Source organism: Paramisgurnus dabryanus, chromosome 19 (genome assembly GCF_030506205.2).
Source record: "Paramisgurnus dabryanus chromosome 19, PD_genome_1.1, whole genome shotgun sequence".
Classification (NCBI taxonomy): domain Eukaryota; kingdom Metazoa; phylum Chordata; class Actinopteri; order Cypriniformes; family Cobitidae; genus Paramisgurnus; species Paramisgurnus dabryanus.
Genome location: NC_133355.1, coordinates 26,527,595 through 26,551,053, shown reverse-complemented (window position 1 = coordinate 26,551,053; position 23,459 = coordinate 26,527,595). Strand labels below are relative to the sequence as shown.

At 34.6% G+C, this 23,459-nt stretch overlaps 2 protein-coding genes across 3 annotated transcripts; one reads left to right on the top strand and one right to left on the bottom strand.

Moving 5' to 3' along the window:
* The first annotated feature begins 2,672 nt into the window (after positions 1–2,672).
* On the top strand, positions 2,673–7,011 carry eif3i (eukaryotic translation initiation factor 3, subunit I). Its single transcript, XM_065294528.1, has 11 exons — positions 2,673–2,812; positions 3,282–3,374; positions 3,458–3,545; positions 3,690–3,755; positions 3,960–4,109; positions 4,190–4,317; positions 4,396–4,506; positions 4,587–4,676; positions 6,060–6,133; positions 6,479–6,571; positions 6,742–7,011. The coding sequence occupies exons 1-11, from the start codon at positions 2,810–2,812 to the stop codon at positions 6,821–6,823; spliced, it is 978 nt and encodes a 325-aa protein (XP_065150600.1). The 5' UTR covers positions 2,673–2,809; the 3' UTR covers positions 6,824–7,011.
* Positions 7,012–10,517: 3,506 nt separating this feature from the next.
* hdac1 (histone deacetylase 1) lies at positions 10,518–17,707 on the bottom strand. 2 transcript variants are annotated; one of them, XM_065294525.1, is made up of 14 exons: positions 17,578–17,707; positions 16,840–16,952; positions 16,636–16,753; positions 16,417–16,491; positions 16,203–16,341; positions 14,444–14,585; positions 14,252–14,344; positions 14,063–14,171; positions 13,783–13,923; positions 13,587–13,695; positions 13,346–13,473; positions 12,580–12,738; positions 12,289–12,337; positions 10,518–11,221 (listed from the first exon to the last, which is right to left on the bottom strand). In XM_065294525.1, exons 1-14 carry the CDS (start codon positions 17,627–17,629, stop codon positions 11,194–11,196), a joined length of 1,455 nt encoding a protein of 484 aa, XP_065150597.1. In that variant the 5' UTR covers positions 17,630–17,707; the 3' UTR covers positions 10,518–11,193. The 2 variants fall into 2 exon arrangements, with proteins under 2 accessions (XP_065150597.1, XP_065150598.1); XM_065294526.1 differs by having other exon boundaries at positions 12,592–12,738.
* Between the last annotated feature and the right edge of the window lie 5,752 nt (positions 17,708–23,459).

Sequence of the window (23,459 nt, the reverse complement as noted above, 5' to 3'; positions counted from 1 at the left end):
AGGTATCTATATCACTAAAATGACACTCCCATTATATAAAAAGGTACCAAAGATTTTTGTTGATTTTCTTTAATCCACACACACTGTATACATTTATTATTTGCCCATTAAAATATTAAGAGAATTAAGTGTTTTGTGTTGAATGTGAATGTTGTGGTGTGGTGAGAATATTTAGGGGTTTTATAGAAAAAGTAAAGTGACTTATTTAAGAGAACATATCATGAAAATCTGACTTTTCTATGTTTAAGTGCTATAATTGGGTCTCCAGTGCTTCTATCAACCTAGAAACTTAGTGTTAGTAAACCATTCTCTGCAAGCATGTGAAAAAATGCTCCCTATGTGATATTAAAAGGGGATCTTATTATAAATATACCGCCCCTTAATCTGCACTATCCAACCACGGCACTGCCATTTGAGAGAGAAAATAAATGACAGCACAATAGGCTTTATGCCCAGCTGCACTACTTCCTGAACTTCAGCCAGCTCCTTGTTTCCTGTCTGCCATTATTGGACAAACTGATTAATCCAGGTGTGCCTGACCTCAGTAGTCACAACAACAATAATCAGGCACACCTGGATTAATCAGTTTGTCCAATAACGCAGACAGGAAACAAGGAGCTGGCTGAAGTTCAGGAAGTAGTGCAGCTGGGCATAAAGCCTATTGAGTTTCAATTTCAACCAGCCACCAATATGATGATCAGTGTTGGCATTTCATCAGCTCATTTGCATCTAAAGGGACACATCTAAAAATGGCACATCTTTGCTCACAACTATAAAGTGGCAATGTTAACATGCTATAATAAAATATCTATGGGGTATTTTGAAGTAAAACTTCACATAAACACTGGCGATACTGAGGATTTATTTTACATCTTAAAAAAGTCTCATAAAATGACCCTTTAAGTTAAAACAAAGTGTACATAATATGCCATCAAATTATGATTTATATATTTTATATCTGATGGTACTCATATAAACACCAGCAGTGTGCATTTAACACTGGTGATTTTGCTGTGCATATAAAATTTCTGGCTACATTTCAAATCTAAACATTGAACATTTAATAATTACTGATATTGTAAAATGTTTGTTTTCAACTGCTAAATAGGTGTCCAATGATTTGATAAATAAAAAATAGATTGCACCCCTAGTTGAAGTAGATGTTTAGTAGGATCGTTTTTTTGTATTCGTATCGTATTTTGGTTTTCATACCATTGCATCAATGACTGCCTGACACACAGTATATTAATATATTTATCATAACAATCAAATTATTAATTAGTTAGAAACTAGTTTTGTCAGTGTTAACTTGCCTTTGTAAAGTAGGCCCTTCGTAAGTTGCATATGTCAGATTTTTAGATGACTCAATCAGAGTCATTGTAATGGGGAAGCAAGATCAAATATTCCAAATGATGGAGGGCTTGCAAAAAAATGCCATGCTGCCTTGTTAAAACATTTTCAAAATACAAAAATATAGTAGTTTATTTTGATACACTTAAAACTAAGGTATTTTTTTAATACATTTTGATTTATTTTTGCCCAACCCTATATATATATATATATATATATATATATATATATATATATATATATATATATATATATATATATATATATATATATATATATATATATATATACATATATACTAGTCAACATTTGAAGTGGATCAAAACCTTTCCTAAAGGTTGCCTTAAAACCAATACCCAATATCCGTTCTCGTCTTAGGACAACTCGGATGAAAGTTTTTGATCCACTTCAAATGTTGACTAGTATATATATATTATGGAATTTAATGGGTACCGTCAACTGTGTGCTTACCATCATTTATCAAAATATTTTCTTCATTATTATCACAATACTTCCAAAATATTTTTTCCTATTATGGAAGTCAATGGTCACTATCTCCTGTGTGTTTACCATCATTTCTCAAACTATCTTCAGAAAAAAATTACTTCATACAGGTTTAGAACAACATGAGGATGAGTAAATGATGACAGAATTTTAATTTTAAAGTGGACTATGCCTTTAAGCAGAGTTGTATAGTACTTAAGTATTTTTACTTTCTACATAAAAGTACATTTTTAATTATTCGTATTTTATTAGTGTTTTTCTTTGGAAAACATACATTCCAAAACATATTATCATAATTTTTACTCCACTACATTTCATAATGTCACGTTTTTGGTTTTTATTTAATATTTAAGTACATTAAACTTCTAGTAACTTTTTATACTTTTACTTAAGTAAAAAAAAATTCGTACTTTTACTCAAGTAAAAACACACAATTTTTATGTAATTAGGCATTAAATCAATTTTAATATGCAATATATAATGAATACATAGTATGATTCTATGCTTTAGAATGTAGTGAACATTTTTAGTAAAGAAAAGTAAAAAAATTTCCCAAGACAAACACTCTGATAAAGCACAGATGCTTGGAAAATGTAACTAAAATATTTAAGTATTATACACCTCCTTTGCCTTTAAGTTTTTTTTTTGTCTTAGCGTAGTCCAAAATACTAATAACAATAAAAGCAAATTCTACATAACATAAGAGTAATATCACATAATAATAGAAATAAAATAAACCAAAGTTAAAATATTACTTACATACTCATTGTGTGAGCCGGAACGTTTGAATAGTTTCTTGTTTTCTGTCGGATCAGTTTTTGGCCGTACAGGAAGTGAAAGGTTTCTTTTCCGTTCGTAACCGGGCGCTTTTCAGCACGCGTACCGCGTATTACAGTTTCTACAGAGGATTATAACATATTTTCTGTGATAATCTGGCTATATAAACACAGAGATTATGGTAAGTGTATATGTGCGTGTATTGTTAAAGTGCTTACATGCAAATACGTTAGGAGTTTATTCACCGGTATATTACAAACCCGTATGTTAGCTAAGAAATGCTAAACGTTAAGAAAGGCCCCGTTAGATTGTATCTGACCCATACATTAAACTTTTAAAAGACACGAATAACAGAAAACTAAGATAATATATAGAATCAAATGCATCATTAAATAATAGATCCACGCCTGTCATAGTGCATAATCATTGGTTTACTGACACCATCTGTGTAATATTAATATGTTGTGGTGCAAATACAGGAACGCCACAAAAATGAATGTAAATCGTTTGTATGTGTCTTTTTATTAACTGTATGCAGATATTTAAATGCTGATTCATTGATATTCATCCATGTCTGCCCTGTCTACGAAAAACGACCCAATTGATGTCTTTTGTGATGATGTCATATATACTGTATCTTCTTCCTTTAGAAACCCATTCTTCTACAGGGCCACGAGAGGTCCATCACTCAGATCAAATACAACAGAGAGGGTGACCTACTGTTCTCAGTAGCCAAGGATACAGTAAGGAATATGAACTACCGTAACAATTATTACAGTTAATTATTTCTCTCGTATGTTTTTACATGTATATATTTGCATTGTAGGTTGCCAATGTTTGGTACTCTGTCAATGGAGAAAGACTGGGCACTTACAATGGTCACACAGGTGCCGTTTGGTGTGTGGATGTTGACTGTATCCTTTCTTAAAAAGTACTGTTGGACAAAGCAATGCACTCTGTTTCAAGTATTTAGAAAAGCTTTAGATGACTTTTTAAAAAAATGTGACTTAATTATTTGCTTGCTGTTGAAAAGTTTATCGCTTAACGTGTTATCAAAGGGGACACTAAGAACGTATTGACCGGATCTGCTGATAACAGCTGCAGACTATGGGACTGTGAGACAGGTTGGCATACAAGATTATACACATGCAAAATATATAGTTTGAAAATCTATTTAAAACCACTTAAACTTTATTATTGATTAAATATTAGCACAATTTCTTTATAGTATCATACAGTTGTAAATAAATTTTATACTGAAAAAATAATTCATAAAATATTAAATGGAAGTCATCTCATTTTTCATATGTGTAATGATGTTCCCACAGGTAAGCAGCTAGCGCTGTTGGAAACCAGCTCAGCGGTCAGGACGTGCGGCTTTGACTTCAGTGGAAACATCATCATGTTTTCAACAGACAAACAGATGGGCTACCAGTGCTATCTCAACTTCTTTGACCTGAGAGACCCCCAACAAATCGGTTGGTTGTGTGACCTCTCGTAAAGAAAAAAATACAGGCTTTTAGTCTAAAGTCTTATCCTATATGATTTTTACTCACAGAGGATAACAGCCCATACGTGTCCGTACCCTGCAATGACTCCAAGATCACCAGTGCAGTATGGGGTCCGCTGGGAGAGTATGTGATTGCCGGCCATGAAAGTGGAGAAATCAACCAGTTTAGCGCTAAGGTTTGTGAGCCGTACTCTTAACATTTGGTGACGCGAAGGAATTGGTTTGCTAAGGTTCTGTGTGTGTGTTTACTTCAGTCAGGGGAGATTCTGAAGAAAGCAAAGGAACACACCAAACAGATCAATGACATCCAGTCATGTGTGGATCTCACGACTGTCATCACTGCCTCCAAAGACTGTACTGCTAAGGTGTGTATGGCTTTAAAACTATTCCTTTAATGATCCTACGTTAGATTGACTTACATTCGTTTTTTGTTGTTGTTTTTTAGCTGTTTGACTCCACAACGCTTGACCACATCAAAACCTTCAAGACGGAGCGACCTGTTAATTCTGCAGCTATTTCACCCATTATGGATCATGTATGTGTCTAAGGCTATGTATGCACACCACAATGTTTGTGTTTATGAAAAATTTTGTGTGTATGCGACAACATGGTCAGAAAAGATCTGCGTTTACACAGATTCGCGACAACGACTAAATCCGCTGTAGTTCTGATGGCTATCACTAAATCCTTGAGCTAAATAACGCATTTCAAAAGTACATTACTTTATTGGTAAATCGGCTTATAAAATGACAGATGTCGATACTTGGAAAAATGCTTTATATCGACGTTGACAATCGGTCAGGTCGATAATCGGCTGACCCCTAGTTTACAAGAAGGTGACAAGGCCTCATTATCAAAAACGTCCACTTTGAAACATGGGTCAATGACAAAGCAAGCTTTAAAAACGAAGTAATTTTTTTTTTTTAAATAGATGTAATGCATATTTAAGAGGTTTATTTTTCCTATATTTATATATTCTAATTTGGATGTTTTTACTGCTGATTTGTAAGTTGCCCCACCTGTCATTTTACAAGTTTGAGATACTAAATCATGAATGATTATTTATTATTAAAAAATACTGTAAATGTATATGCAAACGATTTTATAGAATAAAGTGACACATTTACGTATCAGTATTTTTTAAGTAAATAATGCCCCTGGACGTATACATGGCATGTCATTAACCCACCCAGCCACCCATCGTCTAAAGTTTCAGGAGGCCAAAACGCCACCATCAGCAACTGCATAAAAACTTGTAACATTGTCGTGTAAACGGCCCATAAGTTTTTGTCGTGTTTTTGTCTATTTCATCTACTTGTGTTACGTTTTTCTGGCTGTAGTAGGGATGCACAGAAAGAAAAATTCTTGCCTTAGACAAATAAAATGAAAAACTCAGCCGGATACCGAACAATTTTTTATTTATTTTTCGTTTTCCTAATTATTTTGCCAATTGTCTCACCCTTGCACAAGTTACATTTTCAGAATGTCCTTTTTTACTATATTTATTTCATAGTATCTAACAATTTGCATTTATATTCGACCACATAAATGAGTCTTGGCTAAAGCTCTTTGACGTTTCTCTTCTCATCTATGACATGAGATGAAGAGCTAAAGTCTCTCATTCTTCGTGCTTGTGCATTTAGCAGACAAATGCCAATCCCTGCCATCGTGTCTTTCTCATACTCTGGATGTCTTGGTTTGAAATGATAAATGAAACTTGTAGCGCTGCATGTTTTCGCGTCGTTCTGAGTCATAAATGAGTAAAAAAAGACTAAACTTTTGCCCTGCCCCCTCAATACCATCGTGTATCGGCGATCTCACGGGCTCACTATGGTGCATATTGCCCAACACTAGTTGGCTGTTTAGATGATAAACATTTATAAAGGCCTTTAAGTTAATATGTTAACTGTTTGCCCAGGTGGTTATGGGAGGTGGTCAGGAGGCCATGGAAGTCACAACCACCTCTACAAGGATTGGTAAATTTGAAGCCAGGTTAGTGTTTTTGTATTGTCTGTGCTCAATGAACTTACTGTAAGACACTGTCATATGTATTTTCTTAAAGCTTCTAGCTGTTTTTTAATGGGACACTATCAGCTCTGTCTGTCAGGAAACAGTTTATTGTAGTATGTTTGTGACTCTTGTTTTTGGGGGGCTTTAAATGCGCACATTTAAAGCTGTCAAGTGATGTCATCAGTGTGCCCATGATCATGAAAAATATTTGGAAATTTAAAAAGCAAACCTGGTGAATGGTGTATAAAAATAGCAGGTTGATGTTTTATATGACTTGTCAGTATTGTGATCGTGATGCATGGCTGATGTTCTCCTAAACGTTTTTAGGTTTTTCCACGCGGCTTATGAAGAAGAGTTTGGGCGTGTGAAGGGACATTTCGGCCCCATCAACTGTGTGGCGTTCCACCCAGATGGGAAAAGGTAAGTACCTTAAATGCAACCCACAGTTATGTTTCTTGTTTTTTTTTTTTCATTTTAAAGAGCCGTCTTTATCATCTAAAAAAGAGTGATTAAACTAGGTTTGCTTTTTCAATGACACTATCAATTGATAAATATTGTAAACCGTTATTCCTCTCTTTCTTTATCCACAGTTACAGCAGTGGAGGAGAGGATGGTTATGTAAGAATTCATTACTTCGATCCCCAGTATTTTGATTTCGAGCTCGAGGCGTAAAAACATCACGTTAAACCATCCACATTCCCAACATCTGAACTGCACAATAACACCAGAGAGTACAAGAGAGCCAGACATGCAGCAAGCATTTTATAAGATTGCCTTCATACAGATGCTGCATTTGAGGTCTTTAATGCAATGCATATTTAACGAATTTAACATTCTGAATAAACTGGGTTTGAGATATAGTTGTGCTTTTGTGTTTTTATTTTACACATGTTTGTGTTGCATCGCAAATGGTTCGGTCATAATAGTACAGTGCTAAATCCAAGTAAACACATTTTGATGTGGACCTCCTATCAACCACTGTAGTGAAACAAGCATTAAGTTCAGAAAGCATTTGGTAGATGCTTTTATCTAAAACAACTTGCAGGGTATTTAAACCAGATATTAAAGGACACCTAAATGTACTAAAAATATTTCACGAGTTCGCATTAACATGTAATCGATAGTGAATGAGAGAAAGCGTATTTGGCGTGCATTCGTTTAAAATGCATTCATTGACTACATCTCTCAAATTTCATGAATTCTTTTCTCAACAACTGCCAAAACTCTTTATACATACAGGCCAATTTGCACATGCTTACATACTGTTTTTAAAACTGTTAAACTTATGTTCAAAACAATAACATAAAACAAAACTGAATAAGACAGCAATTTGCTACATTTCTACAGTAATATTTTAATGAAATATATTTTAAATCTTAAAATTAAATGCTATAAAAACAATTGGAGTAGATTAGCATTACTATTGTATCTCTATCAGTGGATGGTGTGTATGCAAATTGTTGCATTTTGGAATTACTCAGTGCAAAAAATAAACAACATAAAATATTGACGAATTCTGCATCATGTCTGATTTATTCCATTAACAGATATTGCAGTAAATTATAAACCTAGAAAACATTGTATAATGCTACATGTTGTTAGTGTGTTTGTCAGCTGTCAACCTTTGCTAGTGTTCTGGAAGATTTGAGACCTGAATAAAGTGTTTTGGTATTGTAGTGCATTTTGAATGTGAAATGAACTGCTTTGCCAAGCTGAAAGTTGTTAGGAGAACTGTGCGAAGAGTTTTGCAAAAGGGACCTAAGTATTGAGAAATGTGCCTAGCTACTCATGTTAAAGTAAAGTAATAAACCAATGCAGTTAACCGATGGCACAGCATGATTCTGAGCATTTGTCAGCTGAAGTAACACTTTTGTAGCACTTAAAATTTGATGAGGTATGTGATTATGTGCATTGTATATAAGATGGAAAAAATAGATTTAAGCTACACAAATTGTTCAATTAATTTAATTAGAAACACTGAAAAAATTACTTTTTATTTAATATTCAGTAAAATATAAAAAGTTTCTTAAATCATGATGCATTTTCTTAATGAGCTTAATGACATTGGAAAACAAGTCTAGTTTTTAGATGAAAAAATATTACATTCATGCTTAAAACAAGCAAAAAATATCTGCCAACACTTAAGCAAAAAATCTGCCAATGGAATAATTTTTTTTATTGTTTTTAAACACAAATTCACTTAAATTTGATATTTTTTGTCTTAAAGCTAAATTTTTTGAGCGAAGATTTTGCATTTTAATTTAAGAATTTTTTATATTTGTACTGAAAACAAGACAAAAATACTAAGTAAGAAAGTCTTTTTTTTTTTGCAGTGAACCCACAACATTAAAAAGACAAAAACATTCAAAAAAAGGTTTTGTCCCCATTTTAAATTCATAGATAACAAATTAGATTTTAATCATATTTGACCATTGAACTAGGAAATGTCCCCGGCTTTCATTTAAAAAATCTGGTCACCTTAGTATACAATGATAATGAAATGACATCAATGTAAATATCATTCATCAAACTTATAACTGTTCATACAATATCATGGGAAATAACTCACAATTATCATTTTTGTCTGTGAAGTCCTTTAAAAAAAATCTATATGCTTTAATGCACAATACAAAGATGGCTAAATGAAGGATCATGAATGGATGAATGTGTGGATATCTATCTATTATAGCAAAGAGTATAGAAGTACAAGAGAGGAAATTCAATAGAACGTTCCATTGCAACAGCAGCAGCCCCACGAATCCGCCATTTTGGAATGAAAGCGACTTGGGAGTCAACTCGAAGTAATGGCAATATCAGCTACTTGATAGCTACACATAATATTTTGGCTGCATATACATACACATATACACACATATACATCTGAATTGCTCGAAATGGATTAAGAAAAAAAAACACACTGTCCAAAAATATTATAATGTTTGTTGCGGGATCCAGGGGATTAATATTTACAAAATATATTTCATAGCTAGTGGAGTTGGTAACTAATAATAGTAGTAAATGTGTAAAGTAGCATAAAATAGAATTACATAATAAAGCAAGAAAAAAACTACCTCAAATGTGTATCTATTTAATGATTGGAACTGATAACAACAACAAATCAACACATACATACAACACAAGACAATACAGCGTTTCGTGTAGGTGTAGAAAGTGAACAAAATTTTAAATTAAGAAACTTACTATTGCACTTCTGATTTGGCTGTGAGATTCGCTGAGAATGAATTGGCTGTGAGAATTTTCATTCCAAAATGGCGGCCGCGCTACTGAAGCGCCACCTAGTGACTGTTGCCAAAAACGAATGAGAGTTTCCCCTCTTGTACTTCTATACTCTTTGATTATAGGCAGATATATGAACAATACCCACCTTTAGTATATAGACAGAATTTTATTGAATTATTTGTGTTTAAACAAAATTTTCTAGCAGGTGTTACAACAACACCTATGGGCAAACGTTTGCACTCATGTCACTTTTGGTATAATTGTACAATAATTGTAGGTCCCACAAACAAACTTTAAGTGTTCATTTGTAGCAGAGCTTAAAAATGATTAATCGAACTTAAATATTGTTTGAATTATAGAGCCAAAGCATTACTTTTTTCCATGTGCTCCCCTACATTCCCTATTTTTATTTTTGTGCAAAAGCGTTATACACTACAAAAAAACAAAATATGCTTCTACATCAGTAGTACCTTAGTTCACTTGAATGAAGTATACTAAATACTTTGCATCCCAAAAAAGCAGTTGAATACAATTAGATGTTATTTGTTTCAATATATTCAATTGTTAAAGACAATTTTGTACATGAAGTACAAAATTAGTGCTTAAAAATAGTACAAGTATACTTGTATGTATTTTAGTGCACCTTTTCCCTTGGGTAGCCATTCGTTTATCCGCGTGTTCCCAGAATTTGAAACCACAACTAATGCAATGCTACCAACTGAGCTACAGGAATAAAGTAGTTCCAACTACTATATATCCATTTTTAAATGAAAATAACTTCTAAAAAGTGAATTTTTATAGAACAAGGTTAACTTGTAGTCAAAAGTCCATAAACCATGTTTACCAAGTATAGGTACTGAACTACACAAGTAATGAAAAAGTTAGTAATGCTTGCATTCTTAGGTTTAAGGAGAAGAAATATTTTGACTGGTTTTAACATTTATCAAAAATGGACAGTCACAAATTCATTAAAAACCCTCTTTTGAAACCATTGTTTACAGTGAAGAGTGTTTACCACCAAACCAAACGTAAACTTTTGAACACACAAGGGTTGTTAGTGTTGTAAGTTAAATCCCATTACATTTGAACATAGATTGTGGTCATGAATAATGAAAGAGACAATAAGTAGAGGCTCTCTCTTTTATTTACCAAAGTCATTGTTATAATAAGGACATTTAACAATCACTGAACGCCAAATGGCTAAATCAGGTCATACCGTGTGACTGACTCGCTAGCGTAACCACAACAGAAAATAATGTGGAATCTAAGAGCAATACAGCAAACAAATTTCCATGCCCATTAGACAGATGGAAGTTCTCAAGAGTCATCAACACAGACACCTTTATAATAAAAACAAGCATTTATCGCTTAAAAACGAGGTAAAGGACGCCAGACAAACAGCATCCAAGGAGAAATCGAAACCAAATATGGGCAACCAATAATTGTCGAGTCCACCATTCAGAACAACTTTAAGGAGAAAATTTGTGCCATTGTGGTCCTGCTCGAGGTGCTATATGCAGTAAACAGTAACAAAGTTTAAGTTTGGGGGAAACGTACATGGTTTTAAAGCACTAAAAGAAAAGAAAAAAGGTACATCTTTCATTTCACACTTGTAATGTAAAAACCTTTATAGCGCTTCATTAGATTACAAATAGTAAAACGAGTCATACAAAATAATTTACAGTGTGTCGCTCAAGGGCTAACATCAAGAATGTGTTCGTGTATGCAGGGTTGACATGAGAGGATGAAGGACGTATGACAACTTAAGTTCATGCAGCTGCGACAACCGAACGTCCATTTGTTCAGACCGCTTTTAATTCTTCTTTTGGCCTGCATTAAAAAAAATTAAGCGCATAAATACTTCACAAAAAACGACATTAAATGTCAACTAAAACCCCCTTTCACACAGAGCATTGATCCCAGAAACTTGTTACTTAATTGCTACAATGATTACTGCATGAGCACAAAAACAGAAATAAATAAATTATAAAAATATATATTTTAGATTGATAGATAGAATATATTTTATTGTTTACTATTCATGTCATGTGACATTACACAACACTACAGTATATCAGAAAACTGACAACTCATGCAAAATGAGAAAGATACATTTTATTTAGTTTAATTAGGAAATATAACTATTTTTTAACATACATGCTTTACTAAAAACATTGCTTGTGTGCATTTTGAGGCAAAACGAAGGGCGCTAATGTATTTTAAGATGTCAGCACAAGTGGTTTTCAGTTTGGACAGCTCCTACATTTATTTTAGTCAAGGACTAGTCTAATCCCTGTCCGGGAAACCGCCTCAAGAAGCTACGGAAAAAAAATTCCAGAAAATGCACGATTTCAATTACATTACACCTCACAACCTGATGTCACTTGTCTTTATGAGGCTGTTTACACCTGGTATTAAGATGCCTTTGGTCGGTCGGATCACAAGTGGACAAAGTTAAAGAAAAGTGTCAAATGTTTTGAGCTCGTCCACCTTCAAACACATTCAGAGGTAGTTGAAAACACATTTAACCAGACTGCTTTTGTGGTGTAGATGCGCATGTGGTCGAATGTATTCGACAAAAGACCGCCTGTTGATCTAATGTGATGTACCGAGCACAAAGTTTATATAAGTTTCTGACTTCTAGCGCAAAAACATATACAACACTATCTTTAGGCTTTATTGATAAAACCGAAGTGGCTGCTCTCAGTTTGTTTCATTAGTTTAATTTTGCGAGAAGGTGAAAGTTGCCCCATCTTTTATGGGATGCGTGCGAACAAACCGATTACAGAAAATCTAAAAATCAACCGAGAATTTCTGTGTGTAAGAGGCTCAACACAATCATTTTAAATAAAATCTACCAAAAAATAACCTTATAACGCAAGAGAAGAAATATTTACCCTTTTGTGTCCATTTTTTCCTCTGGAGCTTTTTCCTCTTCTTTAACATCTGGTAGCGATTAGAAGAGAGAAATCCATTACTATCCACACTTCACAATCTCATAGATTTACATAATAAAATTGCAGCAAACAGCCCAAAATTATTTAAAACCATTCAAACTAAGTTGGCATAATGTCAATTTAACATGAAATTAATGCACAAAAAAGATGAAGGCACTTTCGTCTATTCAATGCTTCAATTTTTTTAAAGTTGACCAATTAAGTCCCTCCAATGAAAGAAATCAGCTGTACCTGTTGGCTCACCTTTCTTCTCCTCTCCATCCTTCTCTTCTTCAGTCTTCACCCGTTTGGGCTTCTTGTAATTGGCTGTATTTCTCCGGCCACCCTGACCTTCATCCTCAGAGTCGGAGAACTCCTCATCGCATGCTATCCGCTTGTCATGGGCACGAACTATTGATTCAAGAAAAAAAGCACATCATCACTAAAAACATACTGAGTGTCAGCATGCACGACTAAAGCTAAGGCCACACTAAAAGATTTTCAAAACGTGAGGGGACAAAAACATGAAAACAATTTAAGATTTGCAGTTTTGTTCGTATATTGTGTGGAAATCCGCCATGTGGTCATCACAGCACACCACACATCTTCAATTTATCTTTACAAACAATGCGAGTCTTAATGGAGAACACAGGAAATCTCACGGAAATCTCACAATGTCGCTCATGGTCAAACGTGACTTTACAGTAAACAAACACAGCAGGCAAGGCTCCCCCACACAACAGGATTTCTGATTGTAAATATTGAACATGTTGAATATTTTCAATCTGCAATCGGAGCGCCTCCGCATGCTTCCGAGCAGATTCAGATGCTCTTAACACAACGCGCAAACCTTATTAACTAAACTGTTCAATCATGAAGACGATCGAGATTTGTCAGCCCAAATTCAGCCCAATTATCTTTTGGTGTGTCCCGGGCTTAAGGTTCACAACAAAGAGTCCTTTAGTATTTGGAGAAACATAGCCATAAGTGATAAGAGAATGAAGAAAGCTGTACTAACTAGATATGCGTTTATCAGGATCATCCTCCTCATCTCCGCTGTCTTCCTGAACGGCATCCTCTGGAATCGCCTGCATCTGAACACCCGGGGCGTGAGGCAGCATTCTCAGATTCTCAAACAGACGCTGTCTGCATGGGACACGACAAATTTAGTAAACTGTCAGAGGACAGATGTCACAACATCATCAACAGCAGCAAGTGGAATAATTTAATAACCAACAAAATGCATTCGTTCCACTCACTTGATTTTCTCCAGATAGTCGTTTGTGTTCTGATTGGTCATGTTGGAGGGACTGATGTGGAGCTTGAAATCAGGTCCGAAATACTCAAAGTAATCGTTGTATGGGAGCTCTGAAGTAACAAAATGAGGTTAAATTACAGCCACCATCACATGCACAAGATGCGAAACTAACAGTGAACCGGGTGTAAAGGGCTTACCATTAGGAATGGTGGAGTCCAGTGCAACAGCGGTCTCAAAGGTCCAGCAGCGGGCCACGTTCCTGATGGTGTAACCTCCACCGCCCAACATCAGCAGTGGCAGATTAAAGCTCTTCATGTACTCCACACACTTGGCATGACCTGAAGATCACAGATGTTCTGTTAGATATCCACTTAAGTACGTGTAGACTGATAACTAGGTTAGTTGCTGTGTATTGTGTGGTATATTAATATTAAGTTGACATAACGTGAGGCTACGCGAGACTATGTTGTGTTATACCTTTGATGGTGAGGTTGAAGCATCCCAGTCTGTCTCCAGACAGAGAATCAGCACCACATTGAAGCACCACAGCACTGGGCTGATACATTTCCATCACTTTGGCCATGATCTGCAGCACATTCGCAAACATTAACATAAAAATTTTAACACATGTATTTTTGGATTACGAATCTTAAAGTGAAAACGTACAGGTTTGAATATGGCTTCATATGATTCGTCGTCTATTCCATCCCTGAGTGGGTAGTTGACAGCGTAGTATTTTCCCTTTCCTGCGCCGATATCCTGCAAGATGAAAATGACAACATTGGCTTTTAGCCAATCACGTTTTACTCAACTAAATGTTTATTTATAATGATTCAGGCTCAGGAAGGACAAACGTACTCTTAGATCTCCTGTACCAGGAAAATACTCTCCATACTTGTGGAAGGACACAGTCATGACACGGTCTGTTGTGTAGAAAGCTTCTTCAACTCCATCTCCATGATGAATGTCAATATCAATGTAAAGCACTCTTTGATGATACCTAGGGGAAAAAAAATAAACATCAAATTGAAAAACTTATCGAAAGGTAACTGCATGCACAATTTTGGGATTTTAACACTCAGAATTATGAAGTTCAGCAATGAAAGTGCAATAATCTATAACAGGGTTCTGCAGGTTTCACCAAGCCAAATTTAAGACTTTTTAAGACCATTATGAATAAAATTTAAGACCTATAACACAATAAAACTGCAATTTTATAGTCCAGTGTGCATGCGTCCATGTGTTTTTTAAAACCTTTTAGCGAAATCACCGGCTATGGTACAGCATGGTAAAATCATGGTAACTTTAAGCGCTCATTTATACATCTTAAAGGTGCAGTGTGTAATTTTTAGAAGGATCTCTTGACAGAAATGCAAAATAATATACAAAACTATATTATCAGGGGTGTATAAAGACCTTTTTATAATGAACCGTTATGTTTTTATTACCTTAGAATGAGACGTTTTTATCTACACACACCGAGGGTCCCCTTACATGGAAGTCGCTATTTTGTGCCGCCATGTTTCTAAGAAGTTTTCTCCGACGATGACATGTTTTTCCGGTGGCGGCTTTCGTAGCTTCTCTATGCGTTTCTAAAGCAAGGGATTAGCAGTGGACTGAGCCGTTGGTTGCCATTCGCAACCTCACCACTAGATGCTGCTAAAATTTACACACTGCACCTTTAAGATGTATAAATGAGCGCTTAAAGTTACCATGATTTTACCATGCTGTACCATAGCTTCAATCAGCATTAGAGGTAGCGTTACATCAACGTAGGAAAATTAAGACCGGTTTAAAATTATTTAAGACCTAGATCAGTGAATTAAAGACATTTTAAGGCCTTAAAATGTGATTTTGAAATCTAAGACCCCGCAGAAACCCTCTATAAACTAAGTTTATCGGACACCCAATCCAGCAAAAAAGGTCCGGATTGACCCAATCCCAAGTGTTGGATCGGCCCACCCCTACACATAATACGATAGGTGTGTTTGACTTCATGCGGTGCTGTGCAGACCGATCTGCGGCTGACTCGAAGCAGTGCATGTCGGTTAGTAATTTTGCCCGACTTAAGCTGGCGCTGCAGGCACGTGACTGTGTCACATGGTTTTAAAGAACCGCAAGAGTGATTCGAGATCAGCCTCCTGAGTCAGCCAGCGCATTTCCCAAAGAGGAGCTGCACGGGCTGTAATGACGACACAGCGGTTTCAAGACTGGTCGGATTCACCACATGACAACAATCACGTGTGTTTCGTGTTTATTTTCCAAGTATTTTCACGCCCTCAGTTCCACGAATGCTCACAAATCTGTATTTTTATAACAGTTAAAGCTATTTTCATGTAGTCGCGATGTTATTTTGTGTCATGTTCATCAAAATAACATGGATAAAAACGTAGACCCTACTACATTGGTATTAAAATAATGTATGCTTATTTTAAACTTTTTAAACTCTTTAAATCTCGCAGAACGGTTACATCCAGCCGCAGCTGATGTCGAACACACCTAACATTTTTACTCATTTAGCAGATCATTTTAACAACGTTGTCGTGTGTAAGTTACATTACAAACGCAAAGAAAAAACTACATTGTCGTCATGCTAACGTAGCTTTAGTCAACATACTTGAGCAGTTCCAGAATAGCCAAGACAATATCGTTGACATAACAGAACCCAGATGCCTCAGACTTCTTGGCGTGATGAAGCCCTCCTGCCCAGTTAATGGCGATGTCTGTCTGCTGTTTGTTGAGTTTCACAGCCCCGGCTGAAAGTAATCATAAAAGTGTTATAAACAGATTTAGCTATGCCAAAGTATGCAATCTGTTTTAAATATACTTACCAACAGAGCCACCTGTCGAGAGCTGACAGAATTCAAATAAGCCGTCAAAGACAGGACAATCCTCCCCAACATTGACTGCACGAGACATAAATGTTTTATTAAAGTACATGCATAAAATGAAAACATAAGGCACTTTTGATATAAAATTTAAAATGTTCGCATTGCCTATAAATGCTTTACTTAAAAACTCAAAACATTCAATATTGGAAGTAAACTTACATCTCTGCATCTGCTTGCTGTACTCAGACATGTTGTCTGGCCGGATGGAGCGCAGGAACTTGATGTAGTCGTCACTGTGATACTTGGTCATCTCTTCGGCATTGGCCTTGTGAGGCCTCTGAACATGCCAACAAGTAATCAATCACTTTTAGCCAAAAGACGAAATTTAGATAAAAAAGTATGTAGACTTAATATTTCTCTCACATAAATTTCCATCTTTCTGTAGAGGCCATAATTCAGCAGAAGGTTGTGGGTCATGCGAATTCTGTGGGGTTTCATGGGATGACCCTGACCATAGTAGTAATTCCCCACATCACCTGAAGAAAACCAAATAAAAGAATTACTATCAAACTGCTCGTCTTTACCTCTGGATGAACCATGACGTGTTAGTTTGTATTTATTATACTTTGTGAACTGCGTAAAATTACTTCCGATTTAATACATTTCTGGTTTTGATTATCTGGGGCAGAAATCAATTTCTAGAGAAACAACCCGTGCTGCAAAACTAAGATTTATTTCTTTATCATTTTATCGTAATCCAAAACTTAATGTTTACAATTAAACTATCGGATGCGATGACAGAAATCAGGAGACAAAGACAACTGAGCATCACACACGCGCAGATGTGCTGCTAGCACTAAACACATCAATAACTACAACAAGCTAAACAAACTTTAGCTTCACATTATAATCAGAAGAGGGAATATAGATGATGCGCGTAAATGTTGTTGTTTTTGTGCTGATGTTAGATCTGTGCTGTCCAGCACAACAGGATAAAGAGCAACTAGCATGCTAAGCCAAAACTAGCATTAGCACCGCGCTAACCCCAACTCACATTCAACGGAACCTGAGCATTGTGCAGCATTTATCCAAAGCATGCACTTTACTTCTTTGCTCGAACAATAAAAACTCTATAATAACTCAAAAATAACCAATTCTTACCATCGTAATAGTAGCAAACTTTCTTCTTTGTTCCTTGAGAAGTCAGCGCCATTTTACCTCCAATTACAGCCTGCGCCTGCCGGGCTTTCTGCGCATCGACCAACTTCAATAGCAACTTGTCTCGAGCGTCTTTGAGCCAATCACCGTTCAGAATTATGCACGGAAGGCGTGACTGTTTCGTATCTCGACCAATCGTTTCTCTTGCTGTCTTAATCAAGTGCTTAAGCGTAGATGCCACTCACCCTAATGTTACTTTGTTTAAATGTCCAATATATCGCGTAATCTACAAATCATAATGTTATTCAGTGTTGTTGTACAGTTATGGAGGTTGGCGTTTTGGGCTGTCTGTAGACTGTTTGCTTTAATTTCATGAACTGTATCGGAATTTAATGGAATTTACGGCAATAGTTAGTTAGCTTTTGGGAAACACACCCAGGCATGAATTTGTTCACTACTTGAGTGCCTTTTGCTGTCCTCATTAGAATCACTCAGTCATCATGAATATAATCCGAAATAATGAAATTCTGAGGTTTTATTTAGTGCTGGGCAAAGATTAATCGCGATTAATCGCATACAAAATAAAAGTGATTTTTGGCATAATATACGAGTGTGTGCTGTGTGTAATTATTTTGTATAAATAAATACACACACATTCATGTATGTATTTAAGAAACATTTACATGTTTATATATATTTATTTATATTTTTATGTATTCTATATTAAATATAATTAAAAAAATTGATATAAAAATAAAACAATTCTGAAATGAATATATATGAATGTGTGTCTGGTTAAATATACATAATCATTAGACACAGTACACGCACATATATTATGCAAAAAACCCACTTTTGTTTTGTATGCGATTAATCGCGATTAATCTTTGCCCAGCACTAGTTTTATTATAAATGGCCAAACATTTACACACACACACAAGTTCAATGATAAGTCTCTTGAAATATGTTTTATCCCATTTTATACAATTTTTATTTGAATGTATGAATGCAATTTTGGCATGTCCCAAACACTGCTCAACTAAATTTAGTGGGTGTAAAAAGTTAATAAATGATATAAAATTCAAAAACTTTTAGATTTTTCTTATTGTCCTCAAGAATTTATTTGATAAAAAAGTCATTTTTATAATTTTGATTCAATTTTATTAAAATAATAAGCATTTTGCACGTGTCCCTGAAATTGCTGTTCACCCTGTCATTTTGGGTTAAATGCCCTTTAAGAAATCAACTGATGTAGTCAATGACATCCCGTCCCCCATTTAGTCTTTATTTGGTGGAGGTTAAAACAGTGGTTCTCAAACTGGGGGCTGTGGCCCCCTGAGGGGCCCTGAGATGGTGCCAGGGGGGCCCCAGTTTTATGACATTTTATAAAATGCATTAAGTTATCACAAACTGTTTAATGAAAGTTTGAAACCTCAGAAAAGATAAGGCTAGTAACTAACAGCACTAAATTGTATATTTTAATAAGTTTTGGTTAATTCAAATTTGATGTTTTACAATGTGTTATGTCATAAATTTTCTTTGGGGGGGCCACCAAGGGCAAAAGTGGGGGTCACTGTACACAAAAACGTCAAAAAAGTTTGAGAACCATGGGTTAAAACATATAATGCACACACAGTAAGTATCTACATATATTTTTCCTTATTTTCATCGTATTGTGTTTGTAGTTGTGTGTTGTCAAGCTTAAAATGTAAACATTGTTATTGTGAAATATTAATTAACATAAAACTTAAAGGAAATTAAAATATATATTTTAAAAAGTGCACAGACAGCTTTAACAGTGAACCACTTAGTTAACTGCAGCTACATCATTCATTAAATGTTAAATTTAGCTAAATTGTCCACCCTGTCATGAACATTTACATTGAATTTGCATGACATAGTGGACATATTTTATAGGTTTGTTTGTATGTCTGCTTACAGATAATTTATAAAATGTGCTGGAGCTTGACCAATATGCATTTCTATTAAGTCCCCTTAATACAAAACATATGAATAGAAAATCTCATAGTTTTGGGGGGGGGGAGATTTTGCAGTCTCAAAGGCACTTCATAGTGATATTGACCACTTATGGTAAATAACATTTACATTTATTCATTTAGCTGACGCTTTTATCCAAAGCGACTTACAATTGCTATATATATATGTCAGAGGTCATAGAGGAGCAACTAGGGGTTAAGTGTCATGCTTATGGACACAATGATGTGTCATAGTGGATTCGAACCCGGGTCTCTCACACCAAAGGCGAGTGTCTTATCCACTGCACCATCACCACCCCTTTATCCAAAACATTAATGTTTTCTTTTAAAAAAGTTATTTGTTACAAGAAACAATTACATTTAGCAAATTCCAGTAGCCTACACTGAACCTAAATTCACAAAATTAACTAAAAAGTGCTGCAAAAAATAGACTGGTAGCTGATCTGATAATGCATCAAGTGCCTCTTTCTTCTTTACTTCTTTATTAGATGGCATGGGTATACCAACTTCTAAATATTAATTAATACAATAATTTTATAATGATCATTATGCTAAAAAGTCATGCATATCTTAAAATACACCAGTGCCCTTTGTTTTGCCTCAAAATAAACACAAGTAATGTTTTTAGTAAGGCATGTTTGTTAAAATTAGTTATGTTTTCTAATTAAACTAAGGCCGAGTACTGGCCTTAGATAATCCCTGTCTGGGACCACCCCAAGGTCTTTTATTGTCATTCTGTAGGCAACATGTTGCCACATAAGAACGAAATACGTACTCAGGACCAGCAGCGTAAAAAAGATAATTAACATATACAGTATACATAGAATAATTAAAACATAATTTAATAGACAACATTTAGTCATTTCTTTTCTTTAGGCCTTACTTAAAACGGTCAAATGGGCACCCGACCAAACTGTGCTTAGGGCCCCCGAAGGTCTAGGGCCGGCTCTGCATGCAACAGAAAGTAAAAGACAATACTATGCAAAGTTGTCACTGTTTATAACACAGGGCATTCAACCTTAGTTGGGTCATTAAAAAAAATGGGGGCATAAATTAAGAGTAGGCTATACCCACTTCTCCAGGCACCACTCAACATTGTAGCAAAACTGCTGCTACCATCTTGTTATATAAAAATCACATTTTGATTGAAAACTAATGAACACAATATTAACATTTATGTTTACTTATTCAGCAAATGCTTTTATCCAAAGAAACTTACATTTTAGATATCATTTAAAGATAGCCATTTATGGAAAGATAACACCATAAAACATTACTCTCCATCAATCAGAAGGGTTCATTGGGTTTTATATAAAGCCGTTTGCTTTACTGAGCTCAAAAGCACTCCTTTATGCCAAAAAAAGGTCCACAAAGTGTAGAAAAAAAGGCTTTTCTGGCATAAAAGTTAAGGACAGTCTTTCCACATCAATTTATATACAACTAGAGGATATAAAGTTGCCCCAAGTTTTTTTTTGTAAGTTATTGGATTGGTCAAGGGTTTGTTCTGGAAATGCACAGAGGACTAATTAAACAGGATTTAATTTATTTTATAGGATAATTAATTGATAAGCATTAGTAAGCAATGCTCATTTAGCAAGTTTTGAATTGTGTACTATGTTTTTATGTTTAAAAAAAAATAAGAGTATTGAAAGGAGATTCTCTCATTTCCTAAACCTTGTTCCAAATATGAATTCCATTGTAATATGATAAGCAGATATCTTAGATGCTAACTGAAGCTATTTTACCTATTTTGTGTCTTGTGTGGTTTGGGACTAAATGGGGTTGACTGATGTTTAGAGTTTTGAAATGTTCATGCTGTTTTAAAGCCCCTTGATGTGAAGAGCCAGCATCAGAATGGATGATGTCAATATCTAACTTAAGATGTGGAGCTTGCCAGAGGCACTGGAGTGTGGCTCTTTGCTGTCTGTTTTATATTCAGTGTGGCATGTCCAAAATCAGTCATTTACACAAAGAAATTTCATTAAGGAAATGTTCTAGTGACTATACCAAAGACCATCTATTTCAGTTGTCAAATTTTACAACCAACTATCATATTTATTTTACGATATAGAATTGTTTTACCATAATGAACCTGGCTGTTCTTGGTTTGTACATTAGTGTCAATTTTTACATTTAGGACTTAATCGTTAAAATATTTGTACTGTGCATTATTTATTTTGGCATATTTTTTTTTCATATTTGTCACAATTACAGTCGTTGGAATATGTTAATAATTATTAGTCATGCAGCTCTATTAAATATTCTTTATTAAATATAGAATTATATTGTGGTTATTTTAACTGTCAATAATATGAAATATTTGTTTTTACATCCATAATGTTTTAAATAAAGAACAAATAAATGAATAAAACAATTTTCATTTTTTTTTAAAGTGAAAAAAGTGTTAATAACAAACTCATGTAATCAGAACATTCCAACGTTTAGGATCACTTTACTGAAATGTTTTCATGATCTTTAAATGTTTTTATCTAAATGCAAAGGAATATCTAATGAGTGTCAACATAATAATTAATTTCATTACGAAACAATAAAATGCTTTTCTTATGTATTATTTGGACCAAGCAATAAGGGAAAGCAGCCATCTAGTCATGTCATAAATCCAGTAGTAATAGTTGTTTTTGAGTCTACCATAATAAAAATATATTTAAAAAAATAAAGCACAAAAATGAATAAGTGACTCTAAAACATGGTATGGTATGTATTTGGTTGTGTAAAGTTTCATTCAAAATCAGTGTTCTAGTTAAAGGCACCTGATTTTTGTTTTCTACTTCTAATTCATCCAATTATATTAAAGTGATTATGTGTACAAATCTTTATAAACAAAAATATATATATCCTTCCTAACACAGAGGAAAGAATAAGAAAAATGTAATGATTTCAATATTCGAATAAGACCAAATGCACCAAGAGCTGTATAATATAAAATATAGCTATAATATAGCTATTAAAAATAGCTATTAAATGTGATTCGTTTTTATTGCCACAAATAAGGCAGGAGAAATAATTTTAGTATAACAAACGACAATAATCTCTGTCAGAAGCCCAACACGTGCACTGCAATAGTGCAAGTAAGTGACTTTATCTACAGGTTACAAGTTTGCTTCAGGTAAAACCAAAAACTACATTCCATCCAGATAACTGCAATACCCATAATCGACACGCGATGGCGGTATATGATTACATTTAACCCGCAATCCCCCAGCGATAAATCTGCAGCCATTACCGTCATCATGAGACAGACGACAAAATGCAACTGTGACGTTTTAATACAAATATAGCGACTCATCCAAGAGAAACAAAGTACGCAATTAATCCATGAATTTATGTTAGTTTTCTTATGCGGTCACGCACCTAAGCAGGCTAATTACTACCGAATAAAAATTAAATATACTGCTTCACACAGAAATACTATTAAAAATAACCTGCCGTTAAATTAATTTAGCTGATTTAAATAGACGTAAGGTTTATTGAGTTAAAATTATAATAAATAAATATATTCAATAAACAGTGAATGCAAGGTGACTTAAAAAATGCAAAATTAAATGTGACTATTTGCTTGGGGAGAGATCTTTATAATACACTAAAAATTCTGTTCGTTTCAGGTAGAAATTAAAAATCAAAGTTTGGGATTTGTGTTTGATGATAAGGATCAGACTTTTACACAAGCTACATGCATTACTGACTTAAAGGGATAGGTCACTAAAAAATAAAAATTCTCTACTCATCTACTCACCTTAATGTTGTGTCAAACCTGTATGAATGTTTTTGTTCTGATGAACACAAAGAAAAATATTTTGAGAAATGTTTGTAACCACATCGTTCTTGAGCTCCATTCACTTTCATAGTAGGCTATTCTTTTTTCCTACT

Excerpts from the sequence above, each read along its gene's own strand:
- eif3i (XM_065294528.1), top strand. Across the intron at positions 3,375-3,457 it reads TCTCAGTAGCCAAGGATACA|GTTGCCAATGTTTGGTACTC; the intron begins GTAAGGAATATG and ends TTTGCATTGTAG. Across the intron at positions 3,546-3,689 it reads TTGGTGTGTGGATGTTGACT|GGGACACTAAGAACGTATTG; the intron begins GTATCCTTTCTT and ends GTGTTATCAAAG.
- hdac1 (XM_065294525.1), bottom strand. The coding sequence starts at position 17,629 with ATGGCGCTGACTTCTCAAGGAACAAAGAAGAAAGTTTGCTACTATTAC. Across the intron at positions 14,345-14,443 it reads CTGGTACAGGAGATCTAAGA|GATATCGGCGCAGGAAAGGG; the intron begins GTACGTTTGTCC and ends TTCATCTTGCAG. Across the intron at positions 13,924-14,062 it reads CTTCAACCTCACCATCAAAG|GTCATGCCAAGTGTGTGGAG; the intron begins GTATAACACAAC and ends TGTGATCTTCAG.